This window comes from Anneissia japonica, unplaced genomic scaffold (genome assembly GCF_011630105.1).
Source record: "Anneissia japonica isolate Jap-2015-1 unplaced genomic scaffold, ASM1163010v1 scaffold288163_len62779_cov176, whole genome shotgun sequence".
Classification (NCBI taxonomy): domain Eukaryota; kingdom Metazoa; phylum Echinodermata; class Crinoidea; order Comatulida; family Comatulidae; genus Anneissia; species Anneissia japonica.
Genome location: NW_022752028.1, coordinates 38,424 through 51,653, shown reverse-complemented (window position 1 = coordinate 51,653; position 13,230 = coordinate 38,424). Strand labels below are relative to the sequence as shown.

At 33.4% G+C, this 13,230-nt stretch overlaps 1 protein-coding gene across 3 annotated transcripts in view; it reads left to right on the top strand.

Annotated features, from left to right (window-relative positions):
• The window catches only part of LOC117122068 (atlastin-2-like), a 20,766-nt gene extending 7,536 nt beyond the window's left edge, over positions 1 to 13,230 (top strand). For 2 of the 3 annotated variants that reach the window (XR_004447663.1, XM_033267529.1), the window contains exons 2-3: positions 12,495 to 12,537; positions 12,980 to 13,230. Coding sequence is in view for 1 of the 3 variants with exons in the window: in XM_033267529.1 (XP_033123420.1) it covers positions 12,495 to 12,537; positions 12,980 to 13,191 (255 nt within the window). In the remaining 2 variants the exon portion in view is untranslated. Of the gene's footprint in view, positions 1 to 9,777; positions 9,930 to 12,494; positions 12,538 to 12,979 lie in introns of those variants that run through there. The other variant, XR_004447660.1, reaches the window with a different exon arrangement.

Below are 13,230 nucleotides of genomic sequence, written 5' to 3'. Positions count from 1 at the left end.
GAGTTATTGTTCATGTTTATAAGCATAGAATTCTATATTCTCAATCAATGTAGTTGTTTAATCAAATCAGAAGCCTTAGGCTGTAGCTAATCCAGTTACCTGTCTAGTCAATAAACCAACTGTTTACAGCACTTTTGCTCTAGTAAATCATAGTGAATAAAAATATTTTCTTTGCTCCACATGGCTCCTAAATATTATTGTCTTGTTCTGGTATTAGTGTATTTCAATAGTATCCCTGGATATGAAACCCAATAGAGTATCACTTGTCTAATGCCAACTGATGCCGAACAGTCATTAGACTAGAAATCTAACTAATTGTACCTACAACTCACCAAACAAAAACACTTCTGTAGAGTAGATTGACAAAACTCAAACTATAGTGAAAGTTCATGGTCGAACAAAAGATTGTGGTTGAATTAGTTTGTTATTTTGTGAAGAAGTTCAACCCCTTATTGTCACAGCTACCTTTCATCTAAATTACTGACATACCATTTCAATAATTGGTTTTGTTCGCAACAGTTAGCTCAAAAGTGTTATTTCAGTGCAGTGTTATGCTTAACAGAGGCTCCATTAATTCCATGATCTGGGAATTTACTACCCTGGGGATTCTTACTGTTCAGAGCTTTGGATGGGTTTAATAGTTTTGGAAGTTACGGTTTGGAGATTGAGTTCAAATACAGGTTCACAGTTATAAAAGTGCACATGAATTTCGAAGGCAGACCTTGCATATTGTTGCTGGGCCCCACAAAATGAAATCCTAAACATACAAAAACATGTGCATTTGTCATTTGTGGGATAACACCAGACTGTGTCATTGAATATAATGTGATAGTGAAGCAAGTTAAACTCTCCATAACAGTCTGTTGTACCACACACCCTATATACAATGTACTGAAGAACTTCAGGATTGACATCATCTTTATCCATTTTCAAACCACTGGGTGAAGATTACTTCAAGGTGACACCATAAGTGTCTACTTTGAATGCAGGCAAAAATGGCCCTGGTAAAAATGGCCCAGGAAAAAATGGCCTTTGTAAAAATAGCCCTGGTAAAAATGGCCCTAATGAAAAAAATTCAGTAATAGAAGTGATATATATATATATATATTTTAAATCTTAAAATATTTAAATATTGTAATAGCAAGAATTGAATCAATAATAAAAAATGTCCCCCAATTATAAAATTCAATAAAAAAATAAATTTTAAATGCTGTAAAATACCCTGTAAATTTATAAAATAAGTTTTATTTTTTCCTTTGATGATAAGATCAAATTATGTGATTTTTTTTTTTTTTTATTTCTCTATAAGTATTTGTTTTTTAACAAATACAGTTACACAACAGATGCAAATAATGTACTGAGAGATTATCGGAAAACAATGGCCATTGAATAACTTTTTTTGATAGTAGAAATAAAAGTTTTAAAAACGTTATTCCACTAACAAAGTAGATTAATGACATACATACAGTACTTCAACTACCAAAATATGCAACTCATAGATAACCACAAAATTCACTTTTGTTAAGTATCAAATGAAATAACTTTACTTGTTATAAACAATGCAAATTAAATTAGTTAAAGCATGTGGATCAATTGTGTGTTTGAATCACAAGTTCATGTATGGGAAAAGGGAGAGGCTTACTTTCTCACAAACTTAGCAATAAATGTTCTGCTTAGACTTACTTCAAAGAAGTATTTGTTATTATCAAATATTGTTTTTAGTAAACTGAATAATTAGTAATACATTTATTTAGTCAACTTATTTAATTGCATACTTGGTTTTTACTCCCCACCAACTAAATCCAAGTGCCTACTACTGGCTCAGAAACCAGTGGCCATAATTTTTTTTTTTGGTCAATTTATTATTTTCAAAACTATATGTAAACTGAGGTATACTATATATAGTTATGTAAATATGGCAGTTATGCTATGAATTAAAATGGTGTGTAATTGTGAGGGTAGGGTAATTATGGTAGGATTAAATGATATCCCACAAACCTCCCAAAACACATTGTTGAAAACTAAATAATTCATTTGTGATTGACTCACTTGGTATATCAATAAGAAAATTAAATACATTCATAAGAACCTATTTTTTGGTTAAAATGTAGATTTTTTTTTTGCAAAAAAATACTTGCAAATGCACCACAAACCTCCAAAAACACACTGCAGACCCTTTAATTATGATTTTCTTTAAAAAAAGTAATAATTTGATGTTCATATCAGCCCATTGTAAACTGAATAATTAGTAATACATTTATTTAGTTGCATACTTGGTTTTTACTCCCCACCAACTAAATCCAAGTGCCTACTATTTGCTCAGAAACCAGTGGCCATAATTTTATTTTTGGTCAATTTATTATTTTCAAAACTATATGTAAACTGAGGTATACTATATATAGTTATGTAAATATGGCAGTTATGCTATGAATTAAAATGGTGTGTAATTGTGAGGGTAGGGTAATTATGGTAGGATTAAATGGTATTGCTAAATCCCACAAACCTCCCAAAACACATTGTTGAAAACCAAACAATTCATTTGTGATTGACTCACTTGGTATATCAATAAGAAAATTAAATACATTCATAAGAACCTATTTTTGGTTAAAATGTTTTTTTTTTTGCAAATAAATACTTGCAAATGCACCACAAACCTCCAAAAACACACTGCAAACCCTTTAATTATGATTTTCTTTAAAAAAAGTAATAATTTGATGTTCATATCAGCCCATTGTTTGTGGGGTTTACCAATACCCGGATTGAATTTCTGGAAAATTATGATTCCGCTTCCGTGAATTTAGCCACACATAAATTATATTAGTATTAATAAATGCATGATTTATGTTGATTTATTGATTATGTTGTTATTTTTTAACATTTAGATGGAAAAAAAATAAAAAGTGTTATTCATGGCTTTTTTTTATCTTTGAATATTTTATCTGATGTTATTTGATGTTAGATTCCTTTTAAAATCTAAATTATTTCAGTTTAAAAAAATGCATATAATGATTTTTTTTTAAATCAGTTTTAATACAGAATTTTATAATTGGGGGCCATTTTTACCTACCTGTCATTTGGGGCCATTTCTACCGGGGCCATTTTTTCCGGGGCCATTCTTACCGCACACTGGTTACTTTGTGCTTTCTCCAGGCCTTATTGTACCCCGTAGTTGGCTACTCTATTCAAAAATCCTCCTTGCTGTCAATTCCCCATCTAGTTTTAAACAACAGGAAAGCCTTTTTTACAGAATAATAGTTGAACTGGAAAAGTCTATTATTAGGTGATGATAATATGACTGATCATAAATCAACCCCATAGAGGGCAGCAGACTGGTTTACAACGCCAACAGACACACATTACTGATCACAGAACGTTCGACATAAATCAGTTAAATTTATTATAATCGCATGGAAGTTTTTCTCTAACTCTGTCATGAAATCAAACCAACCAACCAACCAACCAACTAAACTATAACTCTGAAAGGTAACTTACACTATTTTTTTTTTTTTTTACATTTATTATGTTTATTTAATAAACCAAGATTTTATAAACATTGCACATGCTAAAAAATTGCTTCTACAGAGTAACAATTTTAAATGTCAGCCAGCATGTATTTTAAAAGAACTTATAATATGTTGGAGAAGGACAATGTAGCAAACATAAGGATAAAGCTGTACAGTAGATGAATGCAAAACATAAATGGAAATTGTTCCAGGTACGTGTATGTGGCAGCACAGAACATGAGATACGCCTATTATTAAAGTATTCGGAAATAAGTAAAAAATATACATATATTTTTGTATTTTGCATATGGCATACGGTAATAAAAAGTTGATACTGTACACCCCAGAAATGGTGCTCAAAAAAACAACTGTATTTATAAGTTTTCTGTTGTTTGTGAAAGTGCAGGACTTCCCGAACCCCACCAGCCTCTGTTGGTAAATTTTCATGGTAAACTCACGACTTTGGAGAGAGGCCCCAATGGCAGTATTTTTGCTTTACAGAAATCCTATTGGATAAGTGTGCTTGTCCTATTTATAAGTGGGCTTGTCCTATTTCTCTGGAATTTACTCTTCATACTCTAAATTGTTCACTTTTATCTTTGACAGAATATTTTAAGTGAACCGAAAAAGTCTCTTACTGAGTTATTGTTCATGTTTATAAGCATAGAATTCTATATTCTCAATCAATGTAGTTCTTTAATCAAATCAGAAGCCTTAGGCTGTAGCTAATCCAGCTACCTGTCTAGTCAATAAACCAACTGTTTACAGCACTTCTGCTCTAGTACATCATAGTGAATAAAAATATTTTCTTTGCTAAACATGGCTCCAAAATATTATTGTCTTGTTCTGTAATGGTATTAGTGTATTTCAATAGTATCCCTGGATATGAAACTCAATAGAGTATCACTTGTCTAATGCCAACTGATGCCGAACAGTCACTAGACTAGAAATCTAACTAATTGTACCTGCAACTCACCAAACAAAAACACTCCCGTAGAGTAGATTGACACAACTCGGTCTATAGTGAAAGTTCATGGTCGAACAAAAGATTGTGATTGAATTAGTTTGTTATTTTGTGAAGAAGTTACCCCCTCATTGTTACAGCTACCTTTCATCTAAATTACTGACATACCATTTCAATAATTGGTTTTGTTCACAACAGTTAGTTTAAAAGTTTTATTTCTTGAATGCCATTATGCATAAGAAGGCTCCATTAATTCCGTAATCTTGGGAAATTGACTACCCTGGGAATTTTTAATGTTCAGAGCTTTGGACAGGTTTTATAGTTTTGGAAGGAAAGTCTAAACATACAAAAACATGTGCATTTGTGGAATAACACTAGATCCAGATCCAGTTGTGGGGTGGGGAACTATGCCTGCCCCCCCCCCCCGTTTTTCAACAAAATTTTTAATTTTCAAGGCTTATATTGATATTAGCGCTCTCACTTATCTATTCTGAATACAGGGGTGGATCCAGAGATGCCCAAACTGGGGTGGGGTCCCCCGGAAAGGGGAGCCAAAAGTTTGGCTGATCAAGATAACAATACCCCAGGGGGTCCAGGGCCGGGCATGGTTCCCCCTCCTCAATTCCCCATCTGGTTTTAAACAACAAAAGTCTTTTACAGAATAATTTAGTTGAACTGGAAAAGTCTATTATTAGGTGATGATAATATGATTGATCATAAATCAACCCCATTAGAGGGCGGCAGACTGGTTTACAACACTAACAGACACACATTACTGATCACAGAACGTTTGACATAAACATGCGTGGAACACAGGAGTAATTTATGAGTGACACGCGTGTGATAAGCTAATGAATGACTAATGAAGAAGTGACCTATTTGACCTTTGTTTATCCAAGCATTATGGCATTAAGTAAAATGCATGCTCTGCGAAACTTACCACCTGCATATTTCCCGATGCCAACGATGTTGTTTATTACCAGACGAGGTTCACGGTTAAAAGTAAGCCCCAGCCCTTGGATTCAAAATGACAGCCTAATTTTAGCAGTTATATTTTTTAATCCCATTTGTTTTGTAATTTGATATGGACTTTTTCTGAAATATATGAAATTGATTTATTGATAATACTGTAGTTGATTAATGATTGATACCAATAGTTTTATTTGAATTTTTCATTAGACTGAAAACCTTTTGACAACATTTGATTAATTATGACCTGAGTGCAAAATGAAAGGCAATAAAACAGAAAGAAAAGACACACGACTTGAGACAGACACAAATGATGCAGATGCTGGAAATAACTACAGTCCTTGGGTCCTCCAAGTGACATCTACTGCACAAGACAGAGTCGTCAATGCAAGTCAAAATTCTTTAGGGGAGCTAGCGTAAATTGTACTATAAGCCAAAACAAAAAATAAGGTAATCAATTACATTTATTATAATTGTATGGAAGTTATTCTCTAACTCTGTCATGAAACCAAACCAACCAAGCAACTAAACCAGCCAGCCAACTAAATAAACCAACCAACTAAACCATAACTCTGAAAGAACTTACACTTTTTTTTTAAACATATATTATGTTTATTTATTAAGCCAAGATTTTATAAACATTGCACGTGCTAAAAAATGGCTTCTACAGAGTAACAATTTTAAATGTCAGCCAGCATGTATTTAGAACTTATAAAAAGCTCTAAAAGAACAAATGTATAAGTTTTCTGTGTGTGAAAGTGCAGGACTCCCCAAACCCCACCAGCCTCTGTTGACTCATGAGTTTGACTTTGGAGAGAGGCCCAGTGTTTTTGCTTTACAGAAATCCTATTTTATAAGTGGGCTTGTCCTATTTCTCTGGAATTTACTCTTCATACTCTAAATTGTTCACTTTTATCTTTGACAGAATATTTTAAGTGAACCGAAAAAGTCTATTACTGAGTATATTGTTCATGTTTATAAGCATAGAATTGTATATTCTCAATCCATGTAGTTCTTTAATCAAATCAGAAGCCTTAGGCTGTAGCTAATCCAGCTACCTGTCTAGTCAATAAACACAATTGTTTACAGCACTTATGCTCAATAAATCATAGTGAATAAAAATATTTTTTTGGCTCCATGGCTCCTAAATATTATTGTCTTGTTCTGTAATGGTATTAGTGTATTTCAATAGTATCCTTAGATATGGAACCTATATATATATATCACTTCTCTAATGCCAACTGATGCCGAACAGGGTAGTGAAAGTTCATGGTCGAACAAAAGATTGTGGTTGAATTAGTTTGTTATTTTGTGAAGAGTTACCCCCTCATTGTCACAGTTACCTTACATCTAAATTACTGACATACCATTTCAATAATTGGTTTTGTTCGCAACAGTTAGTTCAAAAGTGTTATTTCTTAAGTGCCATTATGCATAACAAAGGCTCCATAATTCCATGATCTTAGGGAATTGACTACCCTGGGAATTCATACTGTTCAGAGCTTTGAATAGGTTTAATAGTTTTGGAAGGAAAGTCTAAACATACAAAAATATGTGCATTTGGGACCCAAGCTCACAAACGGGCTATAAACTCGCACTGCACTGTATTGAGAAACAAGCCTCAATACCCAGAATAGGGTGTAGAACATGAATTTTTTTGTGAATTGGGTGTTTGTGTAATAAATAAAGTATAACTATTCATCCAGTAGGGGGCACAAGGGGAACGTGCTACACCCCCCCCCCTGTTTTGCCACTAAATTTTAAAATTTCAAGGCATATATTGAAATTAGCGCTCTCACTTTATCTATTCTGAATATTTTGTGCATCAACACCCCCCCCCCCCCTTGGAAAATTCTGGATCCGCCCCTGAATATAATGTGACTGTGAAACAAGTTAAACTCTCCATAACAGTCTGTTGTATTGAAGAACTTCAGGATTGACATCATCTTTAGCTATTTTTAAACCACTAGGTGAAGATTACTCCAAGGTGACACCATAAGTGTCTACAGTTTGTGCTTTCTTCATCCAGGCCAGTTGTACCCATAGTTGGCTACTCTATTCAAGAAACCTTGCTCTCATTTTGACATCCAGTTCTGGGTCAGCCAGGACATCTTAAATAACACGAAAGTCTTTCTGACAGAATAGTTTAGTTGAACTGGAAAAGTTTATGATTAGGTTATGATCATATGATTGATCATAAATCAAGCCCACCAGAGGGCAGCAGACTGGTTCACAACACTAACAGACACTTAAGTATACTTCATATCAAAGGTCAACTTCGTTTGCTATATGCTGCATGCGTGTCATGACGTGCACGTATGTGTGCGTTAATATTTGAAATTCTCAAAATCACTTTTTGGCTAATTCAAAGCCATGTTTCAGGCCTTTTTGAGCATATCAAACTGTTCTGAAATTTTCATGCTGTGCACAACTAACGGGTCCTGCGTATCACGTAATTTGTCGGTGACGCATTTAAACCTAGTTTAGTTTATTGTTATATTCTTAATCAATGTGGTTGTTTCATAAAATCAGAAGCCTTTATAGGCTATGTAGCTAATCCAGTTACCTATCTAGTCAATAAACTCAGTTGTTTTTATAGTGCTTATGCTCCAGTCAATCACAGTGAATACAATATTTTTATGGCTCCATTGCACCTTAATATTATTGTCTTGTTCTGTAATGGTATTAGTGTATTTCAATAGTATCCCTGGATATGGAACAAAATATAGTATATCACATTTCTGATGCCAAACAGTCATTGAACACACTAGAAATCTAACTAATTATGTACCTACAACTCACCAAACAAAAACACTTGTAGATTAGATTTACACAACTCTTAAGTATTTTACAGTGGAATTTTTTGAACAAATTACAATAAAATTGGGTTCAATTATAGGTTCACAGTTAAAAGTAAGTCCTTGGGTTGTTAGGTCCAACAAAATGACAGCCTATAAAATATACAAAAACTGTGGTTTGTGGGACCACATCTGACTGTTTTTAATAGGCAAGCACATATTTCTGGCTGTCTTTTGATTGGCCATTTCAAGCTTTGCTTTCTACATCTAGGTGAGCTCCCAAATTTACAGAATATAATTATGTTCTAATATCATCTTTGCTGTTAAGAAGTGTAATTTATCCATTGATTGAATAATGTAAGTGTGAAAAACACTCTGCAAAGATGTGTTGTACTGAAGAATGATTGACCATCAAATCCAATTTCAAACCACAAGTGATTTTGTGGTTTCTTCATCCAGGCCAATTGTACGTAGATGGCTATTCTATTCAAGGAACCTCTTTGCTGTCATTTCGCCATCAAATTGTGGGTCTCCCTTGACATCTTAAACCACAGGAAAGTCTTTCAAAAATATTATAGTTTATTTTCATTTCAAAACATGATAAATATGAAAGCAAGTATGAAATTTTTCTGAAGACTACTGTATTCAGAAAAATGAAAAATGGGAAATTTTCTTCCAGGTACTTTCCAAAATCCTCAGGGGCTAGCCCTAATTTTGCACTACTCAGCTAGGACCTGTTTAGTTACTTTATCCTATTTTACCTAAGTAGCCTCAAATTTTGTATGGATATACGGGCGGATCCAGAGATGTCCGAAAGGGGGAACCAAAAGGAGTAGCAAAAGTGGGGCCGATTGAAACAACACTACCTAAGGGGTCAGGGGCCTGAGGCATTTTGGGCGATCAATATTTATTTTTCTTCCATTCCTTCTTTCTTTTTTCTTTGTTTTTTAACTTTACAAAGGTGGGAGGGCGAAACCATCCTCTAAATCCACCACTGGGATATTTGCTTTCTCCTTCAGCATCCTGATTTTTTTAATGGTCAAGACTGATATCGTGGCTAGACAGTTGCCCTGCAAACATATTTCCTTGTAATTCAGATAGATGTTTATTACTTGTTTATCTATCAATGATATCATAAATTATTAAAGTTCTCAGCTGTGTGTTTAAAAGGTTCATAAAATTTATGACCATTTAATACACTGTATCAGTATAGTTTAATTTATACACTACGTACTTACACACTCTTCATTGGTTTTTTTTTCTGTATAATAGACATTTACTTAAATTCTGTATAGTGAATGCAACAGTTTACTGTATGAACAAAAGCTTGTGGTTGAATTAAAGTTTGTTATTTTGTGAAGAGTTTACCCCCTCTATATTACACTCACTGTCACAACTACCCATAATTTCATCTAAATTGTTTACATACCATTTCAATAATTGCTTTTGTTCACAACAGTTAGCTCAAAAGTGTTCTTTCTTGAGTTTCCATTATGCATAACAAAGGCTCCATGAATTCCATTATCTTGGGGAATTGACTACCCTGGGAATTCGTACTGTTCAGATCTTTGGACAGGTTTAATAGTTTTCGAAGTTGGGGGGCTAAGTCACACCTTGTTGTCAGATTGCTTTCTCACACATATTATTACCTGTGGATTATTTAAGTTCTGGTAGAAGCAACATTTGAATTCAGACGTGAGTACAAGCAACAAAATATAAGAAATGCTTTTTTTCATCAAACTTATTAGATTTTGAACTTTATTTGTTCATCTTCAGGAATAAATTATAGTATAGAAGTATTTTGAATTTATTCAACATTTTTTCTTTTGAGGGTGTTATTGATAAGTAAATGAAGAAATAATGAGCTGCTTCTGTAATCAAATCAGCTACATAGATTACCATTCCAACTTTCTGGCAAGAAGCTAAACCGCCCTAGCTGATAATATTTTTTCTGTAGCGGTGTAGGCCTACAGTAACTCTACCTAAAATAGAGTTTACTAGTCAGGTTATAATTAACTTTTAGCAGTAAAAGTAACAATAATAATGATATAACTGGCCCAGTAACAGAATATTCTATCTTGTATCCCACTCTGAAGTATTCTTTCCCCTCTTTTGGGTGATGAGTAGCCTATTCAAAGGATTGCACCAGCTAATACATAACACATAGAGGCCCAGTGTTTTCTTCTACTACTCTTATGTTCTCCCCCCAGGAAACTAAGATTACTAAATATGGAGTTTTTATGTCTCAAAAGTATCTTCAAGTTTTTATGTTTGTTCTTTTTAGCTTCGATGAGGAGCTCTAGGAGTACTCAGCTCATTGATTAATATCTTTATGTTTTCATACTACTATAAGGTTTCTTTGCTAAAAATCACTCATTATTATGATTTATAGTAATAAATATTAAAAGAGTTTATGTCAAGCGGGCCACATCATTTTCGTTCGCAAATTGATAGTACACCTAATTATCACTGTCATAAAATTATTGTTTAAAATGTAAAGGGCAATTCTTTGTCTCCTTAATTCATTGGTCTTGTTACCGTATCATTTTTTCCAGCCTGCTTTATCAAAATCAGGGTTGGCAGCCCAATTTTGAACAGCCAGTTTCATTACTTTTAGCTTTTTTGGCCGGCTTTAGAGATTTCAATGATCCATAAATAGGGCATCTAGGTTGTTGCTCTTTAGAATTAAATATGTGTAAGCCCTATACAAATTTTGTATTATTAATTTGATTATTATTATTTATAAATATTAAAATAGTATAGGTCAGTTGGCTGCAATATATAAACTGATATTGTGTAGGCCTAAGTGAAGAGCAAAACACACCTTTTGACAAAAAAAGGCAGGTCTTTTTAGTCATAGATTAAAATAGACGAACGTTTAACATTCCAATTATAATCTCTGTGTAATTCCATGTAATTCGCATTCAATTATCAAGCACGTGTGAGCACGCGCAAATATTTGAATTCTAAAGATAAATTCTAAATCACGTTTTTGATAAGTAGTTATTAAGTAATAACATCATAAACACAATTAAACATGTGAAAATACTGTGTAATATACCGAATTCATATACTTTGCATGTGACCATGAAAAAAAAATGGTCACTCGTCTTGTGTGTGTGCTTCTCATGTATACATGTTACTTGTAGTAAGGCTATTCTCGTAAAGCATGCACTTCTATGTTAAACCTAACTTCTTTTCAGAAGTCATCCAAGATCATCTAGCCGGCTACTAATTCCAAACAAAGCTCAATTGGAAGGGGCGTCCCTCCCAAAACCCATGATCAATGGGGGACAGTGGAACACGTCCCCAAATATTTTAAGGGGGGGGTGGGAGGTTGGTCTCCTCACATTTCGTCAGCAATGTAATAATTTTGTATGTCAAGAAGACGCCTGTAAATTGTTGAAATGAACTGCATAAATGACCCAGGTTTTAACAAACAGGTGCTATACAACAAGGTGGGTTTGCACTCACGAAATGTCCCCCTCACCTTTCAAAAAATTGCATTATTCACCCCCCCTCCCATTGCTAAATTCTAGATCCGCCACTGGAAAAATTTTGTGAATACTTTTGAACAGTCATTGGATCTACAGTTGCCTCTGCCTTTTTTCCTGATCTATGGATTGCTGTGTGCTAAATTTACATGCATGGCTAATGCTGAGGAGGATGTTGTGCATGATTAAATCTGTATAGTTATAATTGTTCAGTCTACCATAGCAGCCAAATTTTAAAGAAATATTTAAAGGGGTGGGTACACCAGAAAAAAATTAATGATTTTTTTCCCCTCCGTACCCTGGCCTTAATATTGATTTTCAACATGCTTTTTGTTATATGTGAATAATAATAATTTGATATTTAATTGTCGCAAGCTTTCAATCCTGTTTGGACTGACCGCCCACCAACAAAAATAATACTATACATTCTTAAAAACAAGGAAAAGGTTAACCAAAAAAACTGATTTTTGTTTTTGAAACATGTTAGTCTACAGTGATACTAAAATCTGTCATTTTATTTGTTTTATATGAAGACACTAAACAAAATAATGATGTTATAAATCACTCATTTGTTTTTTAACAGTTTCTCACTCACATACATAGGTATTTTTTTACAGCTTTATATCACTGTTATCAACCATATTCATTATATCAATTAAAAGTCAAGTTATTTATTTACATTAATTGATTAATGTCATATGTGATATGTATGATGTGCTTAACTTTCCTTTTGGAAAAATCATGTGTTCTTTTTTTCTTTCAAAAGATGGACTATAATGATCAGAGTGGTTCAGAGATGTCCACACAAAGTAAGACAATTCTATAAATTGTTTGAGTTTTATTGGTTCTAATTCATAGGTCATGTGATTAGTTTATTTTTCTGACTATTTTTGGGTATTTTAGGTTCTGGTGCAATCATACTTATCAAAATATAAAGATTGGAATAAATGATTTTAATAACTATCACAGGTACAGTTTACTATATTGTTTGTATAAATAATGTTTATATAATTTTTAATGTACATTCCGTAGATGCAGAGAAAGACTTTTTTCCCATTGATTATAGAAATCTTAACCTTAATTACAAATTGAACTGAAGCAATCACTCCATGTGCATACTTCTGCTCTGTGCCTGATACAATACACAGATCATTACCTTGATATTTTAACTTTTCTTCCCCAAAGTTAATCATACCTCCTTGGTGAATGTAATTAATAATAAATGTATTCATATTTCTGTATTTATTTTAGAGGAGTCAGATGGGTATCCAGTACAGATAGCAGAGGTTACAAGAGAAAAACTTATACTAAATGAAGAAGCCCTTGAAATGGTCTTGACGCAACCACAGTTGGAAGATTTGCCAGTGATGGTTTTGTCATGTGCTGGCATATTTCGCTCAGGAAGATCATTCTTACTCAATTTGTTGATCAGATACCTCAACCAAGGTGTAAGTACTGTATAGAACTATTTACAAAAGTGGCACACATTAGTGCCATGCAAC